This window comes from Phyllosticta capitalensis (assembly GCF_038381095.1).
Source record: "Phyllosticta capitalensis strain CBS 128856 chromosome Unknown BKA78scaffold_5, whole genome shotgun sequence".
In the NCBI taxonomy this organism is placed as follows: Eukaryota; Fungi; Ascomycota; class Dothideomycetes; order Botryosphaeriales; family Phyllostictaceae; genus Phyllosticta; species Phyllosticta capitalensis.
The window spans coordinates 535,046-550,683 of record NW_027117443.1 but is presented as its reverse complement, the minus strand read 5'-3'; the positions used below and the strand labels follow the sequence as shown (position 1 = coordinate 550,683).

The 15,638-nt window shown below is 55.5% G+C and overlaps 6 protein-coding genes across 6 annotated transcripts; 2 read left to right on the top strand and 4 right to left on the bottom strand.

Moving 5' to 3' along the window:
• Window positions 1-210: 210 nt before the first annotated feature.
• On the bottom strand, window positions 211-1,780 carry BKA78DRAFT_250905 (HAD-like domain-containing protein; the record flags this gene model as incomplete). The annotated part of the gene is made up of 5 exons (XM_066884613.1): window positions 211-341; window positions 392-568; window positions 725-883; window positions 1,191-1,371; window positions 1,736-1,780. Coding segments are annotated over 5 exons (693 nt in total), but the record flags the coding sequence as incomplete, so codon positions are not given.
• A 265-nt stretch (window positions 1,781-2,045) lies between these two features.
• Window positions 2,046-2,527, top strand: BKA78DRAFT_313582 (uncharacterized protein). Its single transcript, XM_066888398.1, has one exon. The coding sequence runs from the start codon at window positions 2,284-2,286 to the stop codon at window positions 2,503-2,505; it is 222 nt and encodes a 73-aa protein (XP_066744061.1). The 5' UTR covers window positions 2,046-2,283; the 3' UTR covers window positions 2,506-2,527.
• BKA78DRAFT_313581 (uncharacterized protein) lies at window positions 2,510-3,077 on the bottom strand. The gene has a single exon (XM_066888397.1). The coding sequence runs from the start codon at window positions 2,868-2,870 to the stop codon at window positions 2,679-2,681; it is 192 nt and encodes a 63-aa protein (XP_066744060.1). The 5' UTR covers window positions 2,871-3,077; the 3' UTR covers window positions 2,510-2,678.
• Window positions 3,078-4,452: 1,375 nt separating this feature from the next.
• BKA78DRAFT_282170 (kinase-like domain-containing protein) lies at window positions 4,453-6,701 on the top strand (the record flags this gene model as incomplete). The annotated part of the gene is made up of 2 exons (XM_066885647.1): window positions 4,453-6,051; window positions 6,130-6,701. The coding sequence occupies 2 exons, from the start codon at window positions 4,453-4,455 to the stop codon at window positions 6,484-6,486; spliced, it is 1,956 nt and encodes a 651-aa protein (XP_066744059.1). The 3' UTR covers window positions 6,487-6,701.
• Window positions 6,702-10,972: 4,271 nt separating this feature from the next.
• On the bottom strand, window positions 10,973-11,854 carry BKA78DRAFT_130396 (uncharacterized protein). Its single transcript, XM_066882576.1, has one exon. It carries the CDS (start codon window positions 11,692-11,694, stop codon window positions 11,119-11,121), a length of 576 nt encoding a protein of 191 aa, XP_066744058.1. The 5' UTR covers window positions 11,695-11,854; the 3' UTR covers window positions 10,973-11,118.
• A 1,065-nt stretch (window positions 11,855-12,919) lies between these two features.
• On the bottom strand, window positions 12,920-15,437 carry BKA78DRAFT_313575 (uncharacterized protein). The gene has a single exon (XM_066888396.1). The coding sequence runs from the start codon at window positions 15,318-15,320 to the stop codon at window positions 13,317-13,319; it is 2,004 nt and encodes a 667-aa protein (XP_066744057.1). The 5' UTR covers window positions 15,321-15,437; the 3' UTR covers window positions 12,920-13,316.
• Between the last annotated feature and the right edge of the window lie 201 nt (window positions 15,438-15,638).

Below are 15,638 nucleotides of genomic sequence, written 5' to 3'. Positions count from 1 at the left end.
CGGTCGGCTTTCACGATGGGACGGGCGGGCAAGGGGGCTGGCTAGGTATCTACATGGTTCGTCTCTCGATTTGCTCTCCATAACGTCACGCGACGGGTGCTACCCTTTTGGACGTGCCTGCATCCAGCTAGCCGCAAAAACGCGGACAGCTGCAGGAACATCCATTGGCGACGGTCATGCGTCGCTTGGCTGCCTACCTGTTTGGCCGATCTAGAGCAATGGAATGTCCTTGAACGTCGTGTAGACTGTCAGCGTCTTGCGATCGTCTTCAGACAGTGGCTCGTTGCCCGGACGGTCAATGACAAACGACTTCATGCCGGCCTCGAGGGCAGCTCTGACCTCTGCGAATCGCCGTTAGCCTGCGATCCCCATGACTTGGTTTACAACGCACCCTTGACGTTGTCGCTCAGAAAGAGAATCTCGCTGCACTCCTTGCCGAGGGCTTTGGCGATCTTTTCGTAGCTGGCCTTTTCCTGCTTGGGCCCCGCATTCTGCGTATCAAAGTAGTCGGCGATGATAGGGTTCAGGTCCTGAGAGGCGACGGCTGGTGTTTCGACGTTGGGGACTTCTGCGGTCGTATCTTTCTCGGGGTCTACCGTCTTGACCTTTTTCGCGGCGGGCTCTGCTTCGTCCTCGACTTTGGTCTCGGTGACGGGCTCAGGCTTGCGCTTCTTCTCGGTGCTTTCAGGAGCAGAGGGGGTAGACTGATCGTCCTCTTCGGTACCAGCGTGACCAAACAGAAGCTGCTGCGCGTCCACGCTTCCGGAAGAAAAGATAACAATCTGCTTGCCTGAGCCATGCCAGGCCCGCAGCTCAGGAACAACGTCCGAATACAGCGGTGCGACAAAGGCGCCGCTCTCCCAGCCGTTTTTCCAGAGGTAACCTGTGAACCTTGTGAGCCCCTGATTCCGTACTGACCTGCATACTAGGGCCAGCAACGTGACCAGCCGATTTCGAAATGTCATGTCAATCGATGCGGGGTAGTATTGTGTGATTCAAATCGGGAAGGCTTCCAGCTGGAAACGGACCGATGTTGGTCGCGGGCATGAAGAGTTGGCGACTCCACGCCTGCTGCTGCCAATTGACGTTGCCGGCGTGACCGGTCGCTCCACCGGGTACTGCTATAGAGGACGCTCTCCGCAAAACGACGATGAAGACCTGTCTGAGGATAGCTTGCGGCAATTACGTACCTTGGAGCTTCTTGAGATAAGGAACCTTTGAGTCTTGTTTCATCAGGTTGATGGCATAGTCGGAGAAGGACTTGGCCGACTTTTGCGCGAGTCCTGGAAAGGACTTGACGTATCCCTGGAACTCTGCATCGTCCCACTTGGCTTCGGCAGTCGCCGGGAGGACTTGTATGGCATAAGGAAACTATGGTGAGATGAGCACGTGTTGTCTTTGAGTGATGTAAATTCGGGGACTGATTGGTGGGGATGCAAGGAAATTGTAGCAAATGAACCAATCAAGCGAAGAGGGGAGAGGTGATAACGAGGACCCAGCAGCTAGCCGAGCATGCCGGACCTAGCAAACAAGTCGGACGCTTTATCCCAAGCTGCTGGAGCCGGACGGGCAATGACGACTGGGTGTTGGTGGTGACGGTGGAGCTCGAGTGATAGGTAAATAAAGCAACAGAAAGTGGCAACATCACCGATAAGAAATGATATGCGAGAAAGCAAAAGAAAAAAAGTCTGTGATAAGATGATGGAGGGATGGACGACAGCAAGGAAAGACTTACTAGACGCTCTTTGACGAATGAGATGGAGCACACGGTGCCCTCTAGGACGGCGGGGTGTCAGCTTCGAGGAGCAGAAGCAAGCAAGGAGGACAAGACGCAGGCCAAGCAAAGGTAGTTGAGCCGCACGCGGTGAGAGAGGTGAGACCCTGGCAGATGGAGGTGTAGGAGGAGGTGGTGGTAGTGTCCGAGGTCGGAAGCGGGGGAAAATCTTTGTTTGATCGAGGCAACGCACCAATATCGAGTAGCACGCATGTTACCGGCTTCAAATCGCTGGTCATTTTTTCGCGAGGGTTGGAGTCTTTGGATGCAATCGGAACGGGCAATGCAGACGAGAAAAAGATGAGCCGGGATTGACCGGGCGGTGGGCTGACAATGAGGAGAAGGTGCTCGCTGACTCCAGATCTATCGCCCCGTCTCGGCCCGCGCAGGGTCTTCGGACCCGCACACCCGCAGCGGGGCGGATCCGCTGTGGAAGGTTAGAGGGAAGACATGCAGAGATGCATCTAGGGAATAATCAGTGAATCAATGAAAAAATTGACGGGCGTGTGATGGCCAAAAGAGGTTTCGAGGTTGGGCTTGTGCATGGGCTGGCAGGCAGTGGTGGCCGGGACAACACGTCAGGGAGAAGAGGACAACAGCGAACAACGCTGACCGCTGGTGTTGACGAATTCCTCATTGTGGCCAGAACAGAAGTAGGTGCATTAGTGGACAATGGAGGTGCACAAGTGCCGATGCGGTGCCTGCATGCAGCGAACCAGACGGGGCCGTAGTCGAGGGCTAGCACGCGCTCCGCATGAATGAGCCATCGCATTCCAGAGCATCCATCAAGAGGCGGCGTGGCAGATCAAACGGCAAAAACAAGGGCAGCCCAGCGATAACAAGACAAGCGTTGCCATGACATGTGCCACCGTTGGGTAGGGTCGCGCAAGTTTACAGCAGTTCGCTAGTGAGGGAGACGATGGACCATGGCACCTCTTGGTTTTCCAGCTGACGTCCTCGCGTCGATCAGGACCCCAGTGGAGCCGTGGGCAGTGATTGCCAAGGGACGCCGGCGAAGCCAGTCGAGCCGTTTCAGGGAGAGGCCAGCAAGAGGGAGAGGTGTGGTTTCAGCAGGAGGGGAGCAGAAGACGGTCATTGAGGCGATGCAGTTGTAGATACTCTACAGCACTGGTCGGAGAATTGTTGTCGGTCGAAAGTGAAGACGTGGAGTACTCAATAATTGCTTTGCAAAGACAGTCCGAGGGACAGAATAATCAATCCCCCAAGTAATAGAATAGAATGGCGACTCGCTCGGCCAGGGATGCATTGCTCATCCGGGCCACGGCAGCCACGTTTCCCTCCGCGTGATGGCATCCAATTATTGTGACGAATCACGGTGCCCGCGCCCCCAGCCAATCCCGCTGCCCGCCGCCTGACCGCTGGGCCCTGTCTTGCCCTCCCTCCCATCCGTCCAAGTTAATAACCCGCTATCGCGCCCCAACCATTCCACCCCTCCCTCTTCACTACACCAGTCCGCTACCAAAGTCATGTCCTAACCTTTCGTCTCCACCTTCTCTCTTCTCGTCGCTTTCGCCGTCCTCTCTTGCAGCTCGCTGTTCCACTGGCCATTCCTTCTTCCGACTCTTCCAATTCCCCTCCTCCTCCTCGTTTCCGCTGCAACCGCCCCCTAACGCCTACGCCAATCTGCCGCTTGCCTGCCTGCTGAGACGAGCCACCTCCACCACCACTACAACCACATCACCACACCTCTTCCGGCCGTTTCCTCGCTCTCTCGCCATCCGCCGCCCGCTCTCGTCCGCACTGTCATCCAGGCTCCACTCCATCCGCCCCGTGACTCACGACAATCGCCCGTCGGTCGCATCTCGGACGCTGAGCCTCGGACTCGCCCGGCCGCTTTGACCGCGCACGTCATCACCGGCTTCCATGCTCTGAGCCACCACTTCGACTCACACTTGACTCTACTGCTATACATCTACCCTCCAACATCCCTTTGAGCGGTCCTCAAAGAACTCCTCGCACGCCATATACGCCAATTGCTCCCACGTACCCCGTTACTATCTTGGGCTGCGACCACGGACCACCTCTTTGTTTTGGACACTCGACCCCACGCCACGCCTCGAGCCCTCCTTGCGTCCTTTGTCCACAACCACCCTACCTCTACTCCTCCTAAACCTACGAGCCACGACATACACCTCCTCTCCGACTCTTCTTCGACTTCGACTTCAGCGTTTCCTGCACTTCACCACCAGTATCCTTCGGCCATCCAGCTTCGGGGCCACCACGACCTCTTCGGTTCCTTTCCTTACACTCGTTGATCCGGGTTCCCTCCCATACGAAATCTAATACAACAAATGACAACTACCACACTCCTTACCTTCCCTTGTCTTTGAAGCTTTTCCGCCCTCCTCCTTCCGTCTTCGGCCTTTCTACATCTCGACCTCTGTGCATACCCTCGGTCACGAAACTATACCACCTCAGCGATTCGGAGTCCTTCACCTAAAAGCGGTGTTTCCTTGCTCCTCACGACTTTTTTCGACCTCACGGATTTTCCATCTATCAAATATTTATCTTGTATCATTCTTCCCCCAAGTCCTTTAAAACCAAAAGCACAATAGACTTGGCTTGTTTGCTTTCTGCTGAGCGGATTCGCGGCTTGCTCGAAAAATCACCCCTCTGCTTTTCTACCTCAAGATCGGACCCCACTCGACTCGACTACAATGGAGTGCATGCGGAATCAGTTCAAGGAGGGCACCATCTTGGATGGCCGCTTCCAGACCGTCTCGGCCCTCAACCACGGTTCCTTTGGCATGGTCTTCATGGCCAAGGACCTCCACACGGACGAAATGGTTGCCGTCAAGTGCTTGACCAAGACTTCGGATGCTGCTGCCAACATGTCAACCTATGCCGTTGACGAGCACTCCGAGGAGCTTGCCATCCACCGCTGCCTCAACTCGCACCCCAACATTGTCAACCTTGTCCACACCTTTGAGAGCCCCAACCACATCTACCTGGTTCTCGAACTCTGCCCGAATGGCGACCTGTACGAAGCCATCCGTCTCGGCAGAGGACCTCTCGAAACGGAACATGTGCGGGACTTTATGCACCAGCTCATTAGTGCTGTCGAGTTCATGCACGCCAAGGGCATCTACCACCGAGACATCAAGCCTGAAAACATCTTCCTGACCCAGGACGGAAGCATGAAGCTCGGTGACTTTGGCCTTGCTACTACGGACAAGCTGTCATTCGAGTCTGCCGTCGGCAGTGACCGCTACATGGCACCCGAGCAGTACGACTGCGGCACCACCGGATACTCGCCTGCAAAGGCTGACATCTGGGCTGTGGGCATCTGCTTGTTGAACGTCCTGTTCTCAAGGAACCCCTTCGCTACCCCCACTGTCTCGGACCCCCTGTTCCGTGACTTTGCAAGCGATCGCCAATCCCTCTTCGACGTGTTCCCCAACATGTCGCAAGACACCTTTGAGATCCTCGTCCACTGCCTTGCCATCGACCCGGCCAACCGATCTCTCGAGGCCGCAAAGGAAGCCCTCGACCGCGTCATCACCTTCACCACGGATGACGAGACCCTCGATGACTTTTGTGCCGAGGACAGAGAAGTGGTCGGTGTCACCGCCAACCGCGAGCCTCTCCGTACTCCTTCGGTCAGCACCGCCCAGCCTACTCAGGACGGTTCTTTCCCTTGGGCCAAGGCCTTGGCTATGACTCCTCCTCAACCCGTCCGCAAGCTCGCAGTCATTCCCGACGACGAGTTTTCCGAGGAAGACCTCTTTCCCGAGTCGGAGCACCACCACCAGGACTGGAACTCGCTCAAGCCTGGCTCGGTCGTGTCGTTTGTCGACTCGGGTCTGGGCATTTCCCTTCAATCGTCTCACAACGTCTCCAAGCCTCGCCCCATCAACAACTCTTCCCGCCCCATGGCCATTCCCGGCTCGATGCCTTCTCGACCCATGCCCAACATGGCGTCGGTGCTTGGCCTCCAGCAGGACATGGTGTCGAAGAGCTGGAGCGACTTGTGGGACGAGGAAGAGGAAGAGATTGAGAATGCCTTTCAGCAGAAGCTTGGTTTCACCGAACGTGTGTGGAGTCACGAGACAGGCTCTGGCCGCACGACGCCTCGGGCTGGTCTTCGCGAGGTCAAGGATCCGGCTGCCATCCACAACAGCCGGAACCGGAGTCCCCCCGCCGCCCCTCGTGTCGTCAACGAGCAGACTGGTTTCATCTTCGAAGATTTGCACCACGACGACGAGGAGCCCAAGGAACAGCAAAAGCCTACACCCAAGCGCATCATCAAGACCAACGTGGGCGCTCCTCGTCAACAGCCGCCCGCACCCAAGTACTCTCCGCCCAAGAAGCGCACTGGCTTCGACATGACGGAGAGGTGGGCCGCGCTGGGTGACAAGCGTCGGGCTCGAGAGGCACCCAGTCACAGCAAACCAGTATCGTCAAGCGTTGGTACCAAGCGAGCTTTGGCTTTGGATTGGAAGCGGGGCTTGGCTGTCGGAGGACAGCAGCCTCTTCATCACGGCAGCGACCATTTGGGCGTTTTTGGAAAGGGATACGGTGGTGGCGTTCATCACCACAAGTTTCAACAGCAGCAGCAGGGTTGGAGTATGAGCAAGGACTGGCGTCAGCACGGTGTTCAGCAGCACGTGGGCGCGCAGCAGTGTGGTCGCAGCGTCGACGACATTGGCGACCTGGAGTGGGTTGGAGGTTGGCATGACCTCCACTTGTAGTTCTGCAGCAGCGGCATTTTTTTGACTTCTGCTCACCTTTTTCACCATTCACCCCAGTCTTCAAAGTGGTTGCCTCTTTGGGCCCACGGTCGGAAAAAAGATTGACGAGAGCGAAGAATTAGTCTTCCTCTCCCTTTTGGGGGGGCTGCGGAACTCGTATCTATGCGTTGATAGTTTGCCGTTGAGACGACTAGAATGCTAGATTTACCCACTCTACACCTCTTTGATCTTTCGGCCTTGGTGATGGTGACGCGACGATTCATTGACTGACCCTTTTTTCCCCCCACACTTACACTTTGAGCGTAAACAAACACACAGCACCTACTGACTCTGGTTGCGCAGGCGGCTGGGCTGGCCGCTGGGCATTTTTGCTTTTGCCGCCCAGCCCAGCCCAGCCCAGCCACTCACCCCAGGAACGTTGCGTTGTGCTGCGTTGCGTCGCACTCGAGCCCTCTCTGCTGCTGTGTGTGCTGTGCTGTGCTCTGCCAGCCAATCGTTCGCACCTGTCCCAGCAACGCGACGGAGTAGTGAGCTGCTTCAAAGTTCGTTACTCAGTCCGTCGATCGTCTCTGCAGCCATCCATCCGGACGGCCTCCAGCCTGCCTCCTAGCCCAGCCCAGCCCAGCCCAGCGATTACGCATCTGTTCTGTTCTGCCCGGCTCGTCTGCCGAGTAAGGTGCCCTGTGTGTGTACAGTATCTGCAGCCAACCGGATGACCAACCGGGCGATTTGCTAGCCAGCCAGCCAGCCAGCCAGCCAGCACGACCGAACGAGACGACGACCAAAGCAAAAGGGCAATAATCACAGGCAAGCGAGCAAGAGTCATGCACCCTCGTCCTCGTCCCCGTCCATGTCCTCGTCCCAGCCATTCATGGCCTTTGATATGTAGATGGCTTAGGTTTGTTTCCGTCGCCAACCGCCCGATACATTGCCGGGAAAATTACTCGCACCCTAGTATGTAGTCGCCAGCGAACAAACCGAACGAGAGAGACGGACGCGCGGCGCGAGCACGCAATCGCTGGAGGCAGGGAAATGGCGAGCACCTTTTTTTTTTTTTTTTTTTTGGTTTGTGTGGTGCTGATTGGTTCGATGCCCTGGCAGGTAGGTAGGTAGGCACTAGGTAGGTCATCTGGGCAGGTAGGTAGGTAGGTGGGTGGGTAGGCGGGCTACCTACGCGCCGAGAGAATGGGGATGAGTGACGGGAGGCGGCGGCAGAAAGACAGATGATGGATGGATGGGGACGCGGAAGGCGAGAGAGCGCTTCTCCGCGGTGGGATCCTTGCCGCTTGAGGTTCTGCCTGAGTAAGGTGAGGTGACTAATGTTGGTAGGGCGGGGATGAAAGAGAGAGGTGCAGGTAGGTTGCGTTGATGCGGAAACATGCGAAGCTGAGGTATGATTTGCCTGTGGACAATGAACTGTCGACATGTTGGCGTGAGAACCGTGGGAAAGAGGGAAAACAACCTATGGAAAGGCCTGATTTCGTGGAGTAGAGTCGGTGTGAGAGCAATGGTAGGTAGGTAGGTCTTGGTCTGTTGACATGCAAAACTTCTTCTCCTAACCTCCGTCTTTTCCATCACTCCCTCGACATCAACCCCCTCTCTTTCCCCTTCCAACACCACCGCCACCACTCCCTCCAACTCACACTGCCCTTACGCCGTTTTTTGTTTTTTCTGCCTTGCCCTCGCCATCTCCTTAGCGTACCACGGCACTCACTCACTCACTCACTCACTCACTCACTCACTCTTGCACCACCTGCCTACCGTCCCATCGATCCAAACCTACCTACCTATGTACCCTCCGTTCCTGGTGCCCGCGCCACAGCACCACCACCACCACCACCTGCTGTGCCATTGGGCGGTAGCAGGCCCCAACCATCCCATCGGAGGCTATCCCAGCCGAGCGCGCGTGCGTACGGCCGGCTAGACAGCTAGGTAGCCTGCTAGGAGAAAACACGACTGCCTAGCGCGGACCCTGAGCGCACAATTAGTTGCATGGTACTCCTAGAAGCAATTGGGTGTTGCGTGCGTGCGTGCGTGCGTCCCAGGGTCCATCACGCCGTCAATCCGTCAGAGAGCGTCTAGCTATGCAGGCAGGGCTTGCGGGCGTTGTTGGATGGCGTAGGCACCAGCAAAGGGATGGGGATGCTGGCTAGGCAAGAAGAAATCATCTCCGAACGAGCGCGCCCTCGGCCGAGCATCTCCAGCAGCGAACTTCACACCTCGTTCGCTCGCCCTGCCCCGTCCGTTGTCCGTGCTAAGCACGTTGGCGCAAAGGGGCACGCTTGCGTGGTGTTGCGAATCCGAGAGGAGAGTGAGTCCCTGAGCGATGACGGCCGATGGATGGGGGTGGGGAGCCGATGGCAGCAGCAGCGAAGCAGCAACGTTTCCTTCCCCCCTTCGAGTTGTCGGCTAACTGCATGTGGGTGCCGCCCTACTATCTATCGATTGAGGTTCGCTGGTAAGGGGAAGCGAGCTAGGGGAGCTAGTGGGGAGCTGCTGGCTAGCTATGTAGCTAGTTGCTGTTGCTGCTGTAGCTGGCTGTCTGCTCTGCCCAATCGACAGCTTGGTAGGTATGTAGGTATGTAGCTACCGAGGCCTGGTAGCAAAAGTCGTGGCACACATAGGAGCTTGACCACGAGAAAGTAACAAAGTAGAAGCGGCCGTAGAGCAGCAGAAAGGTTCTATATTAAAAGATACACATATAGGGAGCATTTAAGCGCCTTACGCACTTAATAATAGAATTTACCAACTCCTTTGCGTTGAGTTACAGGGAGCAGTCGTAGCTACGTGTGCCATGACTTTTGCTACCAGGCCTCGTACCCAGGTAGAGCAGCAGATCAGTTCAGCTCAACTCAACTTGGCTCTAGTCTTTGCTTCTCCTGCCACTCCATCTGCCACACATTGGCTTACAGGAAGAAACCCAAGTCAATTCAATCTCCAATCAAAATTCAAGACTCACTAGATTTGCTCCATTATACGCCTGCCGCCAAGACTGCATTCCACGCAAACAGGCGCCGAGGAATGAAGCACAAAGAGAGAGATTACACGCTGCCCAGTACTCCTCCTCCTCCTCCCCTTTTGGACCCATACCCAACACGGCATCGACGCATGCCACGCTCGTCTGCCACGTGGGTTGCGTGTCCAGCAGTCAGTTCGCTCGGCCAACCACACACACGCAGCACTCTGCGGAATGGAACGCAGGGAGGAGACAACTGCCGTCGAACGCTATCGACACCACCACGCTTCAGCCCTGCCTGGAAGCCGTAACAACCAAGGAGTAAAGGTCTGTCGTCGGATACGGTACTCTAGCAAGCACTGGTGCAGTACATCGATCGCGAGTGAAAGCTTGTCTGCACTTGCGAACCATGGTTTGTTGCACCCTCAGATCCCGCAGATCTTCTTTTCAGCAGCAGCAGCAGCAGCAGCAGCAGCAGCTCCGTTGGTCTGCGCGGGATCTGTTGCGGAGATGTCGATGAGCGGATCTGCAGACGTGAGGATGCGCTGGTTGATGCGCGGGATGATGGCAAGCGTGACGCTTGAAGACAAAAAGAAGAGACGCAGATTGCGATGGACACACGCGCCGCACACGCGAAGATGGTGCGTGGGTTGAGAGGAAGAGGGGTTGATGTTGGATTCACATGAGGTGCGAGAGTGCCTACAGAAAAGGAGGGGGAAGTGACTGTACTGGTGTTGTAGATCATCAGCCTCAGTGCCTGACGGACAGAGACCTTACTCTTGCTTTCGTAGAGAAGAGCCTCTGCTCGCTCCAAGACGTACCTGCTGCGCCCACAATGAAAATAGAAATGATTCCAACACTCTTCGCAAACAGACTCCTCTGCTCCAACTCACCGACCCTCCCTCAGCAATCGTCGTTATCAACCGTCAAAGCGCGCAGCAGCATTTTCGACACGACAAACTTTTGCTCGCAGAACCATAAGCTCAGCATTCCTTGCTCTTTGCAACGCAACGCCCCCTGCCCTCAGCTCCGCCCTGCCATGCCTTGCCCTATCTACTAGGTACCGAACGCTTCTCTCCTGGCCCTACAGCAAGGCAAAGACAGGCACCGCAAACTCTGCACGACTGGCCTGGCTCGCAGAACTTCACATGCGATGGTCGAGTTTCCCAAGCAGATGGTCGAGGCAGGCAGGAATCGAGCACCTTGTTGCGATGGTTTTGGCGTGCAGGACAATCATTGGCGTGTCAAACATCAGCAACAACGGGGACGACGATGATGTCAACCTCGAGCCCTACATATTAGATACGAAGAGGCTGAGACGGCTGAACAACCCTCTCTCTCTCTTTCTCTCCTCTCTGCCATTGGGTGCCCGCGGTCCGTCGTGAGAGAACAAGCACCCAGGCAAGCAAACAAGCAGCAGCCGCCGCCGCCGCCGCGTCACTAGGTTTGGCAGAAACAAAACACGACGTGCTCCGGCGGTCCTGCCTTCATTTTCCGCCTGCCCGGGTCGTGGGTTCGCTCGGGTTCCGCTCTGGCGGGTGTCGCGCGCGCGGGGTGTCAGGGGGTTCCGACAGTGAGAGACGTCTGGGCAGGGCATGCATCGTGCGGATTGGTCTGTTTGAGACTCGCAGACTGAAGTTTGCAATCAGGAAACGAGATACAGAAAGGGTCCAAGGTTAGCGCGGATGCGGCTGCCGGTGTCGGTCCAGTGTTTGGTTTGGATGGAGGCTGCGAGGACTCTTTGGCTCTGGCGCGCGAGACGCGCAACATGATGCAAGGCGAGTCGTGGCAATTGTTTGCTGCTTGCTCCGTGTATGCAAATGAATTGACATATTTACGCGCCATCTGGAGATGCACGCTGCAACGCGACATGAGATTCGAGAAGAGCCACTTGTAGCAGCGCAATGCAGCGCGTTGCCCTCGTGACTGAGCACCTTGCTGCATCGCGCATAGGAATGCAGTCGGTCGCGCTCTAGCCTGCTGCTGGATGGAGGTGTGCTAGAGGCCGGCCGCCGTGCCAAGGGAGGAGGGATCGGGAGATGCGTCGTCACACGCCCAAAGCCAAAAGCCGAAGTGGAGCGACGATTTCGTGATGCGACTCTCAATTGGGCCATGCGCTCCATCTCTTTTGTCGAATTGCAATGCTGACAGTGAAGAGATCGATCGCCTGCCGCATCGCATCGCGTCGTGCCGGCACGGCGGCATTGAGTCTCCCGCTGCCGCTGAGCGAATGCGAACAAAAACATCGCCATGGTGTGAGCTCTTTTTCCCTCACTCGTTTGGCGCGAGCTTGGAGCGAAGCTTGGTCGGCTGCCGGGTGGCAGCTGCCGGCGTCGAGAGCTGGGTCGAGAGGAGGGATACCCTCAAGGGCGGGCGGCCGCGTGGACCCTGGCGGAGGCAAAGTCAATCTATTAGAGTCTGGCTGCAGAGTCGGGGCATCGGCCTGCTCATCTCAATCACGACGACACTGCCACTGCGACAGAGTTTGAGCTGCATGTTCATGGTGGGCGCGTGGTTCGAGATGCGGTGAGGCATTGTCCAGGGATGGCGACGTTGAGTGAAAGGGCATTGTGATGGTTTTGTCGTCTGGGAGGAGCCGAAATGAGAGCAAGCATGAGGCGTCGGTGTTGATGTTTGTCGTTGTCTGTGTCTTGCCCATGACTTGCCTCGCGACTCCAAGACACCCGACCCTTGCTCGTCCTCGGCGCCTCCCTCGTCGTCCCCCTGATCGCTTTGGGGTCATCATTCAGGTACCCCTTTCCCTCCTTTCTGTATCCCGACTTGTCCCCCTTCTCCTATTTCTAGATGACTCCTCGACAGGCTCATATCAAATTCATTTCACTGCCCCCCTGTTCCCCACCGCTGCGTGTCTTCGTCTCCACCCCCAGCCCCCCTGAGCCGAATGACGCACGCCGGCCCGTCCCGCCATCCACTTCGCCCCACTTTTATTTTCGAGTTGTGCGAGCTCCACTGTTGATGACTGCAGCCGTGAAATGGGAGAATGGATTTAAGATACCATCTTACGGTCTTCGAGACATTTGAAAGCCAAAGGAGAAGTTTGAGCCGAGGTGTCATTGGTGTGTCCTGGGTGTTGTTGTGCTGGCATTGGTTTGTTTGATTCCATAAGCATGGTTTCAATGGTAGGCCGAACAGCGCATTTTGTGCAAGCAAGTTGAGAAGTAATTCCAGCCACGTGACTTGTGTCTAGTTGCTTCAATCTCTCGCAGTCTGATTGTTGTTTGCCAAATCCTTGAGGTGGGATCATGAAGCAAGCACCAGACGAATGCTCCACTTCTCATCCACTAGATGGCGATTGGAGGGCAATTTGACTTCTGAGGGCATTCGGTTATGTCCAAGTCCGTCTGTCAATCCAAACTCGCATTTTTGAGACTTTTCTGCTGTCAGCTGAACACACCAGTCACTGATCACGATCTTCCTCAAGTCATCTGTCACATCAATCAAGAGGGCTCTTGCAAATTTCAAACGGTTGCATGAATGCATTGGTCAACCCTAAAACTCCCCCCATGCGTCGTGTCCCAATCGCGGCGAAATAAAGTGCGCTGCCACAACCCCAGCCAGTGAAGATCCGGTGCAACTCGCCGCTCGATGAAATGACAATCGACAAAAGGGAAAACCACTTCAAAGCAGACGTAGGCGCTCAGAGGGTATCGCGGTGCATGCTGATGTCGCACTCGAAAGGGGAACAAACAAAAGAAAAGGAAAAAGTGCCCCCGGAATCATTCATCCACGCCAGTCCGATGCAAAATGATGATGTTGCTGTGCTGTAATGTACTGCTGCCGCCATTACAGATGCTGTGGTTTGTACAGAGTGCTCGTGCGTCGTGTCGTGTTTGTGTGCTCGGGAACTGCCCGCCTAGTGCTTGCTTTTCTTCTGCTTCTTTGGGCTGGATTGCGTGGCGTCGCTCAACTTTCTCTTCTTCTGCATGGTCTGTCTGCCAGGTGTGGCAGCGCTGGACTTGCCCGTGGAAGAGGTTGACTTGCCGTCCTTGGACTTCGGAGTGCCGTTCTTAGGAGTCTTCTTGAGAGTTTCATTGGTGTTTCCGGGAGCGTTGTTGCTTTCGTCAAGCTGGGACAGCGGACTTTGCTCATCGTCGCGGAGTCGAGTGTAGAAGAGCAAGTACGGAGTTAGGCTGTACTGACCAGTGCCCCCCTCCCTTGGGACCAGGAGGTCGCTCAACTTCCTTCTCTTGACTTCGGAATCATCGAACAAACGCACACCCTTGGGCGTGATGGAATCCGCAATGTAGTGGCCAGTGTTCAAGTTTCCACCCCGATGACGCACAACTCCGCTCAAAGAGTATTTTGCCGTTGTTTCATCGCTTTGGGGGTCCAGACGGCTTGTGAGGTCAAGGATTGGAGGATAGGTAACCACATTGGTTTTCTTGAAAGGACCACCTTTGGTATATCCAGCACGCTGAATTTGGACGACCAGGATTTCCGGACATTCGAGAATGCCAGTTGTTTTGCGCGACATGTTCAAACGTCGCTTTGATTTGTCGCTGTACTTGCAGTGATCGTTGTCGCAAGACACTTGCTGCAATCGTTCGATACGCATGCTTTCCGCAATCATGGACTCCAAAGAATCACGATTCTCGTTGACTGCCAACAAAAAGGTTTTGGATGCGTCTTCCCTGGGTGAACGATGGTCGCACTCCGGGCAACACTTCTCTTTTCGAATCCTATGTCGGAAGATGGTGTCGATCTCCCCTCTATTCATCTGGCCATGCTCTTCAAGGGCCTGGAGAATCCATAGGAAAAACTCTGCGGCATCTTGCTGTTCACCAAACACCTCACCCCAATTCGATCCGACAGCAGGAAAACGTGTAGTTTTCAAGGCGATTTTTGCCATTGCCTGATCGAAATTCTTAGTAGCAGCCAGCAGTGCTTGTTGGCTTTCGGGTCGCCAGTAAGCCCTAGCTAGCCTGATGAGAGCACAAGCCAAACAAGCAGGTGCGTTCTTCGGATGAGTTTTGCCTTGCGTCGATTCTTCGTATCTGCCTGGACACTGGTTGCTGCCCGCCATGTGGTGCTTATTGAGCCAGCTAACGAAGAGAGGTATGTTGAGGAGACACTGTAGAACAGAGCGGCGGTAGCAGAAAATGTGCGGATTAACAAGACCTTTGCCGCCGATTGCTGGATTGGGCCAGCGGCGGTCCAGTCTGGCAATGAATTGGTCGCGTGAGACTTGGAAATCGGCCATTTCCATCTTTTTCTTTTGGCGAGGGTTTTCAGCGGTCTTGGCAGGCTTTTCTGAGTTCTTGCGGGAAGTGGAGACTTGAGGTTTTGCGGAGTCGGGCTTGGTTGATTTTTGAGGCTGCTCAGATTTTGCCTGTTCAACAGGTCTTTTCTTGCGCTTTGCGTCTGCGGCGGCGACGGCGACGGCGGTCTCGGACTCTTGCTTCTCCTTCTCGCTAACCGGAGCGGTCTCTGATGCTGGAGATGAGGGAGGAGTATCGACGGGGCCGGGCTTGCCGTTCCCCTCGTCGTGATCGAAGATTGAGGAGGGCTTGGTGGAAGAATTGGAGGACTCCGAGGTCTCGCTTGAAGCCTCTCGTTCGTTTTTGATCAAATTGATCTCGGGGCGGGTTTTCTTGTGAGATTTGGAAGACAAGGTTTTCGACTTTGGCTGCGATTCCAGCGCAGAAGATATAGATGCCGTCTTTGAAACCATTTTCGGAGAAGACTTGCTTTCAGCCATGGCGGACAAAGAGGACTTGTTCTTGGTGGAGGGGCGGCGAGGTCGATGGTCAAAGGATTTGGGATGGGAGGTTGAAAGAAAAACTATGCGGCGTCGTCTGGATTTCTTGAGGGAGGCCGACCGGGCGAGGTCTTTTGTCTTGAACTTTGTGAAAGCCATTGTGAAGTGAAATGGCCGGTGTGAAACGCGCCAAAGTGAAAGTCGAGTGAAAGGAGACGGAGAGAAGTAGCAGAGAACGGGGACTGGGCCAGTTTTCTAACAGCAGAAAGATGGTCTGGTACGGCACGAATCGCTCAACCTGACGTGAGCCGGTAGCAATGTTGAGCAGAGACGACAAGCAACCACTGGCAAGGCACCAGATAAAGAAAGATGCTAGAGAGCAGATACCGGACGCACGACAAAGGCAGCGAGCGAAAAGGGCACTTCTAAAATTTCGGCGCGACTCGAAAAAAGACGAGGGCGCGACTTGAAGCTCGG

Excerpts from the sequence above, each read along its gene's own strand:
- BKA78DRAFT_313582 (XM_066888398.1), top strand. The coding sequence starts at position 2,284 with ATGGCCAAAAGAGGTTTCGAGGTTGGGCTTGTGCATGGGCTGGCAGGC.
- BKA78DRAFT_313581 (XM_066888397.1), bottom strand. The coding sequence starts at position 2,870 with ATGACCGTCTTCTGCTCCCCTCCTGCTGAAACCACACCTCTCCCTCTT.
- BKA78DRAFT_130396 (XM_066882576.1), bottom strand. The coding sequence starts at position 11,694 with ATGGCGATGTTTTTGTTCGCATTCGCTCAGCGGCAGCGGGAGACTCAA.
- BKA78DRAFT_313575 (XM_066888396.1), bottom strand. The coding sequence starts at position 15,320 with ATGGCTTTCACAAAGTTCAAGACAAAAGACCTCGCCCGGTCGGCCTCC.